The following is a 15,359-nucleotide window of genomic DNA, read 5'->3' as shown; positions in this document are numbered from 1 at the left end:
ATTACACAATCGGTGTTGTTTCGTTCCAATATTACCAACACCATTAGTCTTCAACTGATTCAGATGCCAAAGATCATTACTTGACGCATTTCGGTTACGACAATGGCGCATTATGCTGCTTCTGATGGTGTTATGGCATCATGGTTAACGTTCGTCGTGTTTCTAGTGATTCGCCAACTGATCATTGTTCGCTACCGAAATATTCGGAATCATAGACTTGTATTCTTTGTTGTGTTGGTTGGGTCAGGGATATTGATTACTATGCATTTTTGGGATTTAGAAACAGTTCCATATACCAAGAGAACCCGCTGCATTTTGTTATCTAATGACATGGAGAGGCAACTTGGTGAGGCTGAATTCGAGATAAAGAAGGCGAGTTTTAAGGGAAGGATCTTGCCTCCCATACACCCTGAGAGTGTGAGGATAAGGATGATATCAATGGAAATCATTGATACCTTGCAGAGAGGGTTGAGCAAGGAACAAGTTTGGAGTGATGCTAGTGCTTATTGTAAGGCAGAGAGTGGTTGGCACAAGGAAGATGAAATCCTTGATGACAGTTGGGTTCAGCAAAGTAGAAAGAAAGGGGCAGCTGCCTCGCATCTCCATGGATTGAATTGGGAGGTGCTTGTTGTCAATGAGTCGGAAGTCAATGCCTTTTGGCTACCTGGTGGTAAGATTGTTGTATACACCGGATTGTTAGAGCATTTTAAAAGTGATGCTGAGATTGCTACTATAATTGGACATGAGGTATAATTGTGCTTTGTTTAACTAATTCTTTTTTCAGTTTAAGATTTGTAGGAGGTTCTTGAAAGATATCTATGCTTATTTGTCTGTTTTTTCTTCTTAATTAGGTTGGTCATGCTTTGGCCCGACACACCGCTGAATATATGACGAAGAAATTGTGGTTTGCTATCCTGCAGTTTATTCTTTATCGATTTGTCACCCCGGAAATCGTCACCATAATGTCTTCTCTTTTCTTGAGCCTACCATTCAATCGACTGTATAACTTCGTTCATGTCTTTCTAATAAGTCAATTTCCTCTGTGGTTCTTTGATTATACTTGTTGCATTTTACTTAACATTATGTTTGTCATGGGCTCATGGCTCTCTAAATAGTGTAGAATGCTGTTGTGGATTGCTTTAGTGCTTTATTCCACATAACATATTATTAGTTCATAGAAGGTTTTGATAGTTCCAAGCAAATAAGAACTCCATTTCATTTACCATATGCTTTACCATCATTTCAATTGAGTAAATGATAGTTGATATCTTTTCTGAATAAAATTTCTGAGTGAGATGGGACTTAATAATTCATTTGAAACTCTGGTGTTGTGATACAGTAATCAAATTTTGACATGTCTTTCCTCATTCATCCTCAATTGTAGTTCCCTTGAGACATTATTGTGTGCCATCTATCAGCATGTCAATGTTGTTTTAAATTTCTGATTATACTTAAATAATCATGCATGCTCCTTGTAATTGTTCTTCTTGGTAGATATTTTGTTGAAGTGGAAACTTTTCCTTTTTTAAATATTTATAACTAAATCCTGTTTTCAGGATGGAAATGGAAGCCGATTACATTGGCCTGCTCTTAATTGCTTCCGCCGGATATGATCCACGGGTGGCGCCCACAGTGTATGAGAAGCTGGGAAAAGTCAAGGGTGAGTGGGCACTTTGGGACTATCTCTTCACTCATCCATCTGGAAGAAAGAGAGCAGAGTTGCTCTCCCAGGCCAAAATAATGGAAGAAGCATTCACCATATACAAGAATGCTAGGTCTGGAAGATGTATTGAAGGATTTGTTTGGACCAACATAACTTATATTGCCACACCAGAATCAACAAAGAACCTGTAGATGAAACTTAAAAGAATTCTGTTTTAGCCAAAAGAAAAGCTAGACAATTTTCTGTATGATGAATTTTGTCAACAATTTAGTTTCATAGATAGATGTTTGTTACGTAAAGTGTTAATTGCACAGCGCTTCAAAGAAAATTATTGATTAGATCATCTGTTCTAACATCTCAAAGGTGTTTCTAAGGTAGAAGGGACTATTTTTTCATGTGTTCAATACATGTTAGTGGCTTATTGCAACAACCAAATCAAGTGTATACATGCAAGGTTGATATTATCATGCTTACAAAGGGTTATATGAAACTGGGGGCAGGATAAATAATTAGGAGAATAGACTTTCACAACCGGTTAAAAGAAAGGAGGAAGGATGCTTATGGGTTCAGCCTCAATAGGTGGAGATGATGGTATTGATGTTGACAAAGGAGGTGGATGAGAAACAGAAAAATAATGTTAAATGCCATATATTTTGTTGAGTTTGATTGTAGTTAGATTAATTACGTAATCTTTAATGTTTTTGTTTTTTATTTTATTTTTTGCTTATACTAGGTACTAGGAATAATCATATCCCCCACAAGGGAGCTATCAAATCAAATATATCATGTTGCACAACCTGGTGAAGTGAAATCAGACATGAAGAAGATAGAGGAACTAATTGGCTTATTGGCACACCTGGGCGGTTCTATGACAAAATGAATCGGATGGATTTCTTGGATTTCAAAAACTTTGAGGTAAATATATTTTTCGGTTTCAGTTAGTTTTCAAGGATGATTATTGCATGTTAATTCACAATTTTAGCAACTCTTCAGTTTATGTTTATAAAATTATCAACACCTCTTACAATGAGCCCCTTCAAATTTACACTCTTTTATTTTCTAATGCATCATGTAATATAATCTCTTAATTTATATTTTGCATATTAATATTTCCGTTTTTACCATATAATCAAATTCCTAATAAAATTAGTTTATCAATTTTTTAAATTTATCAAGTTAGTTCTTCAGTTTTAATCAGTCATTGGATAAAATTTTTTTTTCTTTCGTAAATTGACTTAGTTTCTTACGAAAAATGTTGTTATCTACCATATGACATAATATTAGAGGACAAACTAACAGGTCAATAATATATATTCTTCAATTTATCTCACGGGATATAAGACCACTAGTCAAAACTTTGACTCCTAATATGTCATTATGACTTTTCAATTTCCATGGAGACTCATTACATATTTACATTGCATTTACACCGTCAAGGTCAAAAGAATGTTGTCCGCATAAAGCATAAGTGGCCACTTATTACTCCTGAAGTTTCAAAATAAATCGTAAATACACAAATCTTTGATTAGAGTAATTTCATTCCAAAATTCTAATTTTCGGGAATCATTCTCCGTATTAGTAGTAATCTATAGTGTTATCTCTTCAAATTTTTTTTTGTTTATAAATAGATTCACATTGATATATACATATGAACAAACTAAAATGAATTTAAATTCTCTAAATTTTGAATTTTTTTTTTAAAAATAAAATATGATTTATTACCATTTATTTCATAAGTGAAATCAAGAGAAAATATGAGAGAGGTAGGAGATCTCATTTTATTCTTTAAAGTGAAAATCTCAAATTTAAAAGATCCAAATTCAACTAAAATAATCAAATAGTTTGTATTACCATTATTATCCTCTGTAATTTTTTCTTTTTCAACATGGCTATGGATATCAAACCTTCGCTACTCTCTTCTCTAGTGGTGCTACTCTTCCTTTTATTTGTTCAATCCTCAAATGCAACCAACAAAATTGTTGAAGTGAACAAAATTTGCAACACAACCCTACACCCTTCGTTTTGTTCAAAATTCTAAAGTGGTACAAACCGTGCAGATCTAATTAGTAATTACTCTTGCAAATTACACCATTGGTGTTGTTCTTCGTTCCAACGTTACAAACACAATTAGTCTCATTAAGTCTCTGTTAAGAAATTCAACTGATTCAGATGCGAAAGATCATTACGAATTGTGTTTGACGCATTTCAATTCCAATATCTGATCCTGTTTTTCCTGATCATTCTTCGTACCCAAATATGCTGAATATGTGAAGCACGTTGCTGATATTATTTGTGCCATTTGTAACCATTTGACGGATGATTAATTGATTATAAGTAATTGTATTAGGTTTGTTAATTGGTCTTTTACTTCTTAGTGATGGATATTATTATTATTATTATTGTGTAAAAGTTACTTTAAAAGTAATAATGAAGTAAAATTTTAAATTTTTAGTTTGACTACATGTAAAATACATCTCTTTGATAGAACAAACAAGAAGTATAAAACACGAGATTGAAAAATATATACAGATTACTATCAAGTATCAACAACATAAAATATTAGTGTTTTTTTTTTCTAACATAAAATATTTTGAAAAAGAAAAAAAAAACAAAGGCTCATATATGCATTTATTACTTAGCTTAAAGACTCATTTATATTATTTATATGAATTATTATTTTTTTTTCTAATCCTATTATACTTTACATATCATTGCAAGTAATGCATTTATCATTTTTTCTTTCTTATTTTGAAATTAGTCACAATAATCTTTGTAATTTTTAATAAATTTAATTTTGATATAATATAATATAAATGAGTTTTACATATACAGTCAAATTACTCTTTAATATTGACAACAATTTGGAGGACTCTGTTAATTACATCTAACATTAAACTATTTAATTATGCATTTCATTTATTTCCTACTTTTTCATTTGTTCAATATTATTAATATAAATCAACGAGCTATAACTCAAATGGCATAATATTTTCATATTCACTTAAAAGTTGCGAGTTTGAATCCCCCTCATAACTTTTAAAAAAAATATTACCCATATAAAATGGTCAAATATTTTAATATATGATGCAAATTTTGTGTTTATCAAACTAAAGCATTTTGTTTTTATTTTTATGTCGCATTTTTCATTTTTTCTACTCACTACTTGAGATGAATAATCATAATATATTTTTTTAGTTAATAATAATAGAGAAAATATTAAGGACTACTAGTTTTAATTTATATTATCCAATGTTTTTAGTTAGTAGCTCAACATCTTATTTTAAATATTATTGTTTAACTAATAACAAAAAAATAATATGATAAAAAAAATATGCATGATTTTACAAGATAAAAGTCAAACATATCTTAGTTGATGAAATTCAACAAAAATTGAATATCAATTTTGGAACAAACGAAGAAAACAAATCGAGTTTATAAAAAAATAGGTTTAATTATTTTGTTAATTTTTTATTGTAAAAACTTTTAATTTTATAATTATTAAATTTTAAATTAATTTATATATTTTATAAAATATATATTTTAAATTAATTTCTAAGTCTAGTTTTACATAAAATTACATGTCAGTATCACCGAATCCTTTCCCTAAAGAGTTATCTAAACACAGATTTTTCCTTCTTCCGAGGTCTGCGGCACTGTTGAGTGTTGAGGTCTAACGTCCTCCACTTTCACTCTACCCTTTCTTTGACGCTGAGGCCACCTTCTTCTTCTTCCATTCTACCTTCTCTTCGACGCCGATACCACTCTTCCTCTTCTCTGCGCCGACGTCCGACTGCGGAGTCCATCGTCTTGTCTCCTAAACGCCGACTGATACCACTCTTCTCTGCGACGGCGACGCCAGTCTCTTCTCATCGATCTCGCTGCCTCTCCTCCATTTCGCCGTTGCTCCTCCAGTTCGCCTTCTGTTAGTCGGTCTCTCTTACTGGTACTGGTTTCTGCTTCTGTTTCTTGTTTATTACATTGTTTTTCCTTGCCGCGTTGTTGCGTGTCTTGTTGCTGCTGCTGCTGGTGTTTCTTAAGCAGTGCTGCTAGTGGTGCAGCTTCTGTTTTGAAACTTCCATCGTTGTTGTTGATGCTGCCGAAATCCTTGTCGCTAATGATGTTTTATTTTCTTAATGAAAATTTTATTTGAATTTATTTCAGTAGAAGCAAAAGCATGAATTTTGGTTCCATTTTCAAAATTCAACTCCAATGTCATCACCACAAATTTTGTCTCAGAACTTGCTACAGTTTCATCTTGTGTGTATACTTCTTAATTTTGTCATAATGCTTTGTAACTTTAAATTGAGTTATTTCTTCTATTAATGGCATCAAATCTTGGTACACAAACAACAGAAAAGAATTACGGTTTAAATCATAAAAGAATGAGATAGTTGCTTTCATGATTGAAGATGTAATTGAGAATAGTAAGTTTAAACTTGAAATGCCTGTGTACACATGAAGAGTAAAGTTAATGCTCCGTTGAAGCTATGATTATGTATGTTCCACATATATTATAAGAATAATATTTGCAATTGGATAAATGCAAGGCAAAGAATTGTCAAAACTTGCACATTGGATAGAATTTTTATAACTTGATCAGAATAGTTTGGAATTAGACTGGATATGATGTTAGAAAACTATTGAAACTGCCATTGGAACTTCCAGAAGAATCTAGTTTCTCAGAATTTCTATTTCATATGCTAATAATTTGTTAAGGTGTTACATGTTGGGCCCCTACCTCTTGCATACAAGACTAAGACTTGGTTTGGTAAAGCTTTTCGAAGAGAAACTTCTCATTTTGCGTTTGGTAAATAAAAAAGATCACGTGCTTGTACTTGCAGCTTTTAAAAGATAGAGGTGCTTTTGAAAGCACCTAAGGTGGAGTTTTTCAAAGATGACTTATGCAGTTATGCTTATCAAAATTAAAGAGTTTAATATAATCATATCCATTAATTAATATCCAAATTTAATTTTTATATTAACGTCTATTATAGAATTTTTAAATTTTAAAAATGATTTCACCAAACACTCTTGTTGACCCAAAGTTTATTTGGTAAGGATAATATGCGATATGTTGATGCTACGGATATGTATATGTTGCTCCACCTATCCTAGGTTTCCTGAGCTAATTTTCAGACTACTTTAGAAACCAGCCTGATTTTTCTTATTAGCATAGTAATATTAAATAATAAGCAAAGGATTGAGCAATAGATTGAGATAGGTAGAAAAAGAATGATTCAAATCACTTGTTTAATGACATATTGAACCTTATCTATTGAGCAAAAACTTTCTTTTTGTTGTGTTGTAGAATCATACTTGATTATTGAACTTTTACTTTGTCCATGCTTGAGGGAAATGACATTTGTATTTGGGTAAAGTACTATTTTAGTCTTCAATGTTTGGGCTAAATCTTAATTTGGTCCCTAACGTTTCAAATGTACTAATTTTGTCCCAAAAAGTTTCGAAAGGATTCAATGTTGTCCCAAATTAGGATTTAAGCCAAACACTGACATTTTGAATATATTATTATACATTCTGAAGCAAAAATGCTCTAATCATCCTGAAAACATCCCACACCAACTTTGGGGCCTGCTCCCATAGTTGCTCTATTAGATTAAGTAATACAACAGATTTTTACTATAATTTGGTGGAATCCGGTTGAGGCCCAGTTCAATTGGTTGGATCTCTGAACTTTTGACCTGGTTGCTTGAGTGGTTTGATGTCCAATCTGGATTTTAGAACCTTATATGTCCAATCTGAGGGTCATTGTTGGTTTTATATGTAATAATTGGAGAACATCTTCAAACGAAAAATTTTAACATATCGTGAAGCTTTAGATTATTTTACAAAGAAAGAAACCTCAAGTAGATCCAATTGACTCCCTTGTGTCATTTAATTGCGTTTCAAATTTCTAATCGGGAACTTGTGTTGTTTATTTACTTGTTGAACTTGTGGAATTGTGCAAAATATGTTTGTTATCAGCTTATAAGTTTTATGAATTTTGGGGTGCCGATAGCTTTAACTGTATGTGGTTGAACTAGTGACTAAGTGCTGATTTCAATAACTGCTTATTTGCTGAAGGAGGCAAGCGGTGCATTTGTTGTTCAAATACTTCGTTCATTTTCTTCTCTCCTCATGAAACCTTTTTACATGCTATGACCATTTGCCACCTTTTTTTCACTTCATTCTTATTTCATATGATGGACATTAATTTTGGGCTTGTATTCTGCATGATGAACATGTGTTTAGGTTAACATGTTTTCTTCTACAACTTACAAGTTGCAAATTTGTTGGCTTTGGTTGACTTATTTCAAATTAGCTCAGCTTTAACTTTATTTTTGCATTTTATTTAATTTCTTATTTTGAGCTATCCTATCCACATTGGTAATACTTGCTGGTTTCATGTGATATACTTTACTCATTCTTGCTAATATCCTGCTGCAGGTTGATAGAGGCCGAAAGCTAAAATTTTATTCTTCAGCCAACAGAAAACAATTCACAAGCTTCTCACACAACACATGAATATCTTACATCCTTTTGCATGCCTTCCTCTATGCAATGCCATTGCAAGCACCAATCCTTTTTCCCCATTATTTTCTTACTTTCAAGGTATTAGCCAAGCTAGTTACCTTGTTTTATATATGAGATATATGTGATACTGTTAGAAATTGGAGCCAATCTATGTGAAGACATTTAGAATTAAAAAATCATGTTATATTTTATACTTTATTTGTATTGAAGTTATTACTTTTGATTTTTAATACTAAAAAATTCTATGTTATATTTAATACTTTATTTACGAATTACGTAATATTTTGTTTTAGGTTATGATTTTTTGTTATTGTGAAATTTTAAACAAAAATTTATTTGTTTAACACGGTAAAAATAACGGTTAAAATTACCTTTTTAAACGATAAAAAATGTCACTTTTACTTGGTAAAAATGGTGGCTTGTAATTGCCCTTATGCTGTTCTAGAGGTGGGATTACAAACTTGAATGGTGAGGACTTCAATATAGATCTCATTAAGGAAGATCTTGCTGATGATGATGGTAGTAGTGAGACTTTGGCTCAAGAAATATATGGAAGAAGGAAAACAAAAGACATTGATTTAGAGGGGTTAAAAGAAGATAATGATGTTGGTGGGTATTATGGCCAAGGACCATTTACAGGTAGGCCAGAGAAAGATCATGAGAGAGATCCAGAAGTTGCTGATATTCTTGGGAGTTTACTAGATGATCCCCAAAAGGCTCAATCCAAAGTAAGTAACTCATGTATTAGATGGTGCCATAATTTCTAGCATTGAGTAGTAAGATGTTATCTTGGTACTAGTAGGCGTTATTTAGATCCCAATGTTTTAAGGATGGCCTTCTTACATTTCATATTGAGGGGGAAAAATGGATCATCCTAGTAAAAGGATCAAAAAGAAAAATATGGAGGAGTAGCTTCAAGTTTCTTTGAATTTTGTTGCTGTTGATAGAGAGAAAAAAAAAGAGAACGGTTTATAAAATTCGTGTCTCACCACTACGTGATGGAACCGGTCCTATAAAATATACATTGAATTGTAAATATAGATATATTTGCAAATATACAAACATCTATATTTATCCTAAATACATGAGTTGGGGTTCTAATTATTGTACCTACAGATTCCGACAGTTAAGCTGGGGATATTGTTTGTGTTTATGTCACATGAACTATTTCGATTTGCAGATGGAAGACAGAATTAGGAAAAAAAGGAACAAAATACTGCACACAAAGACGGGATCAGGAGTACCAATGAAAGTGTCCGTTAACAAGTATGTTTAAACATTCAAATGTGTGTCATGTGTTTGTACTGGGCAGCATGCAGTTTCCTGTTTCTTGTCAAGTTTTCAGTTTTTCTCAGTTTTCTGTAAGAGAGTTACTAGTGTTTACTTTATTGATGTTTTATTTCATTTATTAAATTATAAATTGTCATTATATTCGCAGTAATCATCTTACAATAAGGTGCTTTCGTTAGAGGGATTGGGAGCTTGCATAATTTGTTGCATTGAGAAGTTTTTGCAAAGTTGTGAGGATTTATCATTATGAAGTTCTAAAGATGTATAGTCGAGACATTGAAATTATTGGTGTTAGTAAATTGGTATAGTGATTGGATTGGTCAACTTATTTATACTACTCTGTCATTTTCTCTTTCCTACTATCGTGTATGACACTAGAGCAGTATTTCTGTTGGTCAAAAGTATATGATACGATTATACTTAATAGTGGTATAATTTTTCTTATTACAGGTAGTATAGAAGGAATTTGACAATAAAGACCATTGAAAAGTTTAAATTGTTTCATGTAAAACCATTCATGTGCATCTAAAGCCATTGACTGCTCTAGAACTCTAGTTCCACGATTTCTATTCTGGTCATTTGTAGTTCTTTTATTGTTTCCCTCAATTAATTTCTTCGGTCTTTGGATTCTTTATTTATTGACACTATTCGTGCCTCTGTTAATAAAGCCCTTTTATCTAGTTTCTCCACTCGGGTTGTTTGCCAGTTGTCACCTTAGCTAATGGTTATAAAAGGCAATCTCAAAGGGGTTGGCACTGCTCATTCCTTATCATTTCTGGTTTTTCATGTAATCTCCTTTCTTTTAGCTCTTCTACTCATTCTCATAATTGGTTAATCTCTTTTACTAAATACCATCTTTCTACAAAATGAGAATTCATTCTGTCCTTTACTTTTCTGGGTCTCCATGTAATCTCCTTTTTCTTAGCCGTTTAACTCATTCATATAATTCTTAGATCTCCTTTACCAAAGATTCTATCTTCCTACAAAACCATAATTCATCATAACTGATTGGCGACGGATGTGAGTCCTGCTGCTATTGGCTCTAGCAGGACTTGGTGCATGTACTCTCACCTTAAACCCTTGTATAGCCATGCCCAATTTGTCATCTTATCCTTGCCAAACTCCAAAGAATGGTACCTAGCCTATCCTCTCTGTCTAGCTTGCTTGGTAAATCATATCAACTAGGGGTACACACTTTTGGTCCTCCTAATGGAGTAATAGTAATGTCATGTCTCCCATTGTTTTAGTTGATTTGATGTTTTAAGTTCCAAGTTGTACTGTGTCTTCTTTTGGGTCATGATACTTTGTCACTTTTTATTGTTTTATTTATGATCAATTACACTGAACTTGACTATTTTTAATGTCGAGTAGATTTACGTTATTTTTCTAATTTTTCAAAAATATTTATCAACAAAAATCAAAACTCAATTTGGAGTTCCTTTTGTGTAGTTCTCATTGCATGGGTGAATTAGTGCTACACTGCCGTACCATGCTCTCCTCTTCTTGTTCCCAGTTTCTTCTTTTTTTGGGCTGGGGTGGCACAGAGGTGCTGTTCTTGCTTCCTGTTACTCATTTAATCACATGCTGTCTTCTGTTTTCAGTAACCAAATCTTGTATTCCCTTTCTGTAACTGTATTTGGGCCACTTGTTTTGTTCTCAACCATATCCTTCATCTCGACAATATTTCCACCTGATCCTCTTGTATTTGCTTTGTGTTGGTATCAGTTAGTGACTTCGGTAATATTGGGTGCCTATAGTCCCTCATAGGGTAGTATGGGATAAGAAGAGTGGTTTCCTTCCTTAATAGCTAGCTTTTGAGGTGGGGTTCCCTACTTTTCTTAAGTACTTAATAATGGTTTTAGAGCCTAGTTGTCAGCGCCATGGAAAGGGCTACTCTAGGCTGGATTAAGGTGAATATCGAACACTGATAACTGATAGCCAAGTGGCTATCATTGGTCAATGTCGATAGAGTGAAGCTGCTTTGGACGTCAACTCTCCAGGGGCGGTGTATTGTTAGGGACTTGAGTATTATGAGATGCCCAAAGTTGCACATCGGGTAATATGTGATGCTTGATATTGTATTTAAGGAGTGGTTCTTCCTCCTTAATAGCTAGAATGTGTGGTTCTCTACTTTGCTTAATTAACAGTATCTGTGTGATATAATAATTAAATGTTCATTTTTCTTATTGGCTTTTGACATTGGTGTTTTCAGATTTGATTTTTCAAACTCATATATATGGCTTGAATTTTACAATACACCACTGGAAAAAGACATCTCCTTAATATGTGATGTAAGGAACTTTGTCTATGTTGTTTTTGCATATTCATCATGATGCATATGCTTCTGCCTGGATGTTTTGTTGAATGTGGGTCATTGCAGACTATTCGATCGTGGCATATTGTTGGACGTCTTGGTGGATGCAATTCGATGAACATGCAAGTAAATTTTTCTCTTCTTCCAAGGATGCAATACTCTCTTTTAATGGAATTTAGGCTTGATATTGTTGCTTATAGAATTATCATTATTCCTGCAGCTATCACAATCTCCGATCACGAAACGGCCAAGTTATGATTTTATTCAAGGAGCTAATGTGACGCCAACTACATTTTACAACATTGGGGATCTTGAGGTTCAAGACAACTTGGCTCGAATATGGTGCAGAACTAGTTGTATAGTCTTTCCTTGTTAATAACTGTTTGTAGATTAGCGGGATTTAAAGTGCAAATACTAATAATTTTTCGTTGTGAAATGACAGGGTAGATATTGGAACCAGTGAACCGCTGCTTTTGGATGTCTTGATAAATGCATTAACACAGATAAGTTCTGAGTATGATTTCTACTTTCTCTCAATTCCATTGATACATTAGTTTAGTCGTTTACAGTGAAAAGAAAAACTACAATTCTGCAACACCCCAACTAAAATCATCTGGAAACAAACAGTTTTTTATAATTTGCATGAGCAATAACAGTAGTAAATAGAGCTTATTCATTAGGTCAATGCTTGGTTGATATCTAGAAACTATAAAGCAAAAAATATGAAATGCCAACAATATCTGACTTGGTTAGTAATCCCTGGAGATTATCAAGTTACCAGAAAATTTTCATTTCTTCTACAGCTGCATGTACTTGAGTTAACAGACATCATAATGTCATGGTCTCCTGGCTTATAAGAGGCTAACTTCAAATCTATATCATATTTGCACTGAATATTATTAGTGAATAGATGGAGTCATATTCTAAAGTTTAGTATTTGGGTCCTGTAAAGAGTAAGTTTTTAAAGATAGAAAGCGAGAGCTGAGTCACCATTGGGTTGGTAACTTCTGCTGAATCAAACTTTTTGTTGCTCCTCAAACTTGAACTTAAATGATTTTGTCTGACCTAGGAACAAAAGCTTAATCCAGGCTAACAAATTCTTGTAGTTCAACTTTTAGGGTGACTTATGGAGTATTAGAGAAGATACCTGTCATAGGATCATTACTATGTTTGCCTATTTTGAATAAGAGAAACAAGGTGATTTCTTGAGTTTCAGAAGTAGTGGAAGGTATTTTCTCGTGAACATACCATGATAGTAAACTTTGTACCAAAGACAAGAAACAAAGCACCTAAAAGGGACCAGAATACACTGACAAATAAAACGGCACTAGTGACATGTGAAACAGTAGTGTGGAGGCTGGCTTGTGGATCTCATATCCCAGTGAAATGCGTTGATTGAAGATATTCAGATAATGCACGACTGATACTCTAGTGGTGGACTTGGTTGCTCAAATGGTGACACTTGGAGGACTAGCTAATTCCGCTTGCAATCTGGTTTTGCACTTACCTTGACAATTGAGGGAGTTGGGATCACAGATCAAGGTTGTCAAGGGTGTATTTTCCTCCCGAGACCAAACTTAGCTCGAGCATTGATGCCAGCTTGAGGATACATGAGGATCATCACGCTCATTCAATCTTGACTCTCTAGTTATCTCTGTACTACTTATCATTGTTCCATATTTCAGTAGGAGTGGCAAACACCAATTGAAAAGATTATGAAGTTTTCCTTTGGTGTGGCACTTTGGATACTTGGTGGGATCACTCGCTGGGATCACTATGTCCTTTTACTGCATAATACAAGCAAATGCTGGGAAATTGGGTGATATCTCACTGATATTTGCATCTCCCTTGCCCTTCTATTACTGTTTCATTCTTCCACTTTCTCTAGATGCCAGGTTCTTACAGTCTCCTTGATGGCTTTTCTTTGTCTTCTAATCCTACAAAAGAATATGGTCTCTTGACTCTTTTGGTAGTTTTAGTTATAAATTCTTCCAACTTTTCACTCATTCCTCCAATACAAGCTATTTCCATCTAGTCAAAATTAATATGAAATTATGAATACATGTTCCAGTTCAAAGGTCTAATAAGACTATCTCCCCTTATTTGTTTTATGTGGAAGGCAAATTCAGTGTCAAATTCACATTTTCTATTGACTTGGTTTGTTAGAAGAAAAAGAGCCAAAATGTTTGCAGCATTGTGCATTTTTCGCTACTATTTGGACTATTTGATTGGAGCGTAATACATGTACTTCCATGACAGATTTTCTTACAAGAACATTTTATGGGATAAGATTAGATGCCTAACATCTATTTGGTGTAAAACTCATGATCTTTATAATGGATATTCTTCTAAGAAATGTTGAGAGCTCTAATCTTATTCTTTTCGATACTTATTTATTTATTTATTTTACGATAGTTTTGTTGGAATCAAGCAAGTGGTCTTTGGTGGGGAAGAATATGAGAATTGGAACGAGAATATGACATCAGAGGATTCAGGTTTTAGTGTTCACAAGATCTGAACCCAATTTTCTGCCATATTATTTGATAGAGGCAAGTGAAGAGGAAGTCAGGAAATACTGCATCGTATGTATTTGACAAGCAGTAAGCAAAAAACTAAATAAATAAAACCTTTTAGCATCTCTGGTGGCTGTATGTATTAGTTTTTTTATTTTATTTTATTATTGTGATTTTTTTATGGCCGCCACTATTTCCCAGGAACTCGACCATTCATGAATATCAATGTCAAAGACGTGTGATGGAGCTCTGGGATTTTGATGGCTCTGGAAATTCAACCATTAATGAATATCGAAGTCAAGACATGACAGACGAGATAACAGTTCTGTAATTTAGTTATCGGATTTGTTGTTACTAAGGATAATTAATCAAAATGAACTTAATTTTGATTTGATGTAGTAGCTCTTAATGAAGTAGTGGAAAAGTTTGACAGCGTTAAAGGTTCCGTGGAGGAGAGAAATGACTAAAGACCCTTTCGGTAAGATTTCTGGGAATGCTACTCCCAGCAATCACGAATCCTTCTTTTTTTTCTTTGAAAATTTATCCCTTTGTTTGGTTGATACATAATTATTGGAACAATTAATCCTGGAATATTTTATTAATTTTCTGAAAAAATGTTAACAATCTATCTATTTTATTATATAAAAATTGGATTTTTGCATTTAATGATAGAGCTAAAGTAGCATGTTTGTTTTAGAATTTGTTTCTTTTAACTCATTAAATACAAGTTATTACGATAAACTAATTATATCAATTAATTAATTTGATTAGATATTTAAATATCATATAATTTATTATAATTTATATCAATTTGATTTGGTAGTATTTCTTAATTTATTTTTTTAATTTATTAAAACAGATTTATTATGTGTATTAATTAATTAATTTGATTAATTTATTAGTCATTAAAATAATAGATCTATGGCCAATGAGATAGTTTAAATAACATAGTTTTTCTATACTCACCTAGAGGTCGCGGGTTCGAGTTTTTTTTCTAACTTTGGAAAAAAAATAAATCTATGAATTAAGGACTATAGTTATTCAAATT

General features: G+C 32.9%; 2 protein-coding genes and 1 long non-coding RNA gene across 5 annotated transcripts; all 3 read left to right on the top strand.

Moving 5' to 3' along the window:
* On the top strand, positions 1–2,066 carry LOC107647634 (mitochondrial metalloendopeptidase OMA1-like). Its single transcript, XM_021105166.1, has 3 exons — positions 1–747; positions 852–1,010; positions 1,557–2,066. Exons 1-3 carry the CDS (start codon positions 103–105, stop codon positions 1,611–1,613), a joined length of 861 nt encoding a protein of 286 aa, XP_020960825.1. The 5' UTR covers positions 1–102; the 3' UTR covers positions 1,614–2,066.
* LOC107648501 lies at positions 5,259–8,444 on the top strand. The gene is made up of 2 exons (XR_001621951.2): positions 5,259–5,606; positions 8,108–8,444. It is a non-coding gene; the product is annotated as an uncharacterized LOC107648501 (long non-coding RNA).
* On the top strand, positions 8,617–14,910 carry LOC107605352. 3 transcript variants are annotated; one of them, XM_016307211.2, is made up of 8 exons: positions 8,617–8,922; positions 9,375–9,460; positions 11,697–11,775; positions 11,865–11,924; positions 12,019–12,140; positions 12,241–12,312; positions 14,214–14,380; positions 14,513–14,910. In XM_016307211.2, the coding sequence occupies exons 2-7, from the start codon at positions 9,375–9,377 to the stop codon at positions 14,314–14,316; spliced, it is 522 nt and encodes a 173-aa protein (XP_016162697.1). In that variant the 5' UTR covers positions 8,617–8,922; the 3' UTR covers positions 14,317–14,380; positions 14,513–14,910. The 3 variants fall into 3 exon arrangements, with proteins under 3 accessions (XP_016162697.1, XP_016162696.1, XP_020960824.1); XM_016307210.2 differs by having other exon boundaries at positions 14,214–14,398; XM_021105165.1 differs by lacking the exons at positions 8,617–8,922; positions 9,375–9,460 and adding an exon at positions 10,903–11,540 and having other exon boundaries at positions 14,214–14,398.

The sequence above is a fragment of the Arachis ipaensis genome, chromosome B06 (assembly GCF_000816755.2).
Source record: "Arachis ipaensis cultivar K30076 chromosome B06, Araip1.1, whole genome shotgun sequence".
NCBI lineage: Eukaryota > Viridiplantae > Streptophyta > Magnoliopsida > Fabales > Fabaceae > Arachis > Arachis ipaensis.
This window is presented reverse-complemented; position numbering and strand designations above follow the sequence as displayed.

Bases quoted from the DNA above. Each gene is read 5' to 3' on its own strand.
- LOC107647634 (XM_021105166.1), top strand. From the start codon at position 103: ATGGCGCATTATGCTGCTTCTGATGGTGTTATGGCATCATGGTTAACG. The intron at 748-851 runs GTATAATTGTGC...CTTCTTAATTAG, and splicing joins CTACTATAATTGGACATGAG to GTTGGTCATGCTTTGGCCCG. The intron at 1,011-1,556 runs GTTCATGTCTTT...TCCTGTTTTCAG, and splicing joins TCAATCGACTGTATAACTTC to GATGGAAATGGAAGCCGATT.
- LOC107605352 (XM_016307211.2), top strand. From the start codon at position 9,375: ATGGAAGACAGAATTAGGAAAAAAAGGAACAAAATACTGCACACAAAG. The intron at 9,461-11,696 runs GTATGTTTAAAC...TGGTGTTTTCAG, and splicing joins ATGAAAGTGTCCGTTAACAA to ATTTGATTTTTCAAACTCAT. The intron at 12,313-14,213 runs GTATGATTTCTA...ATTTTACGATAG, and splicing joins TTAACACAGATAAGTTCTGA to TTTTGTTGGAATCAAGCAAG.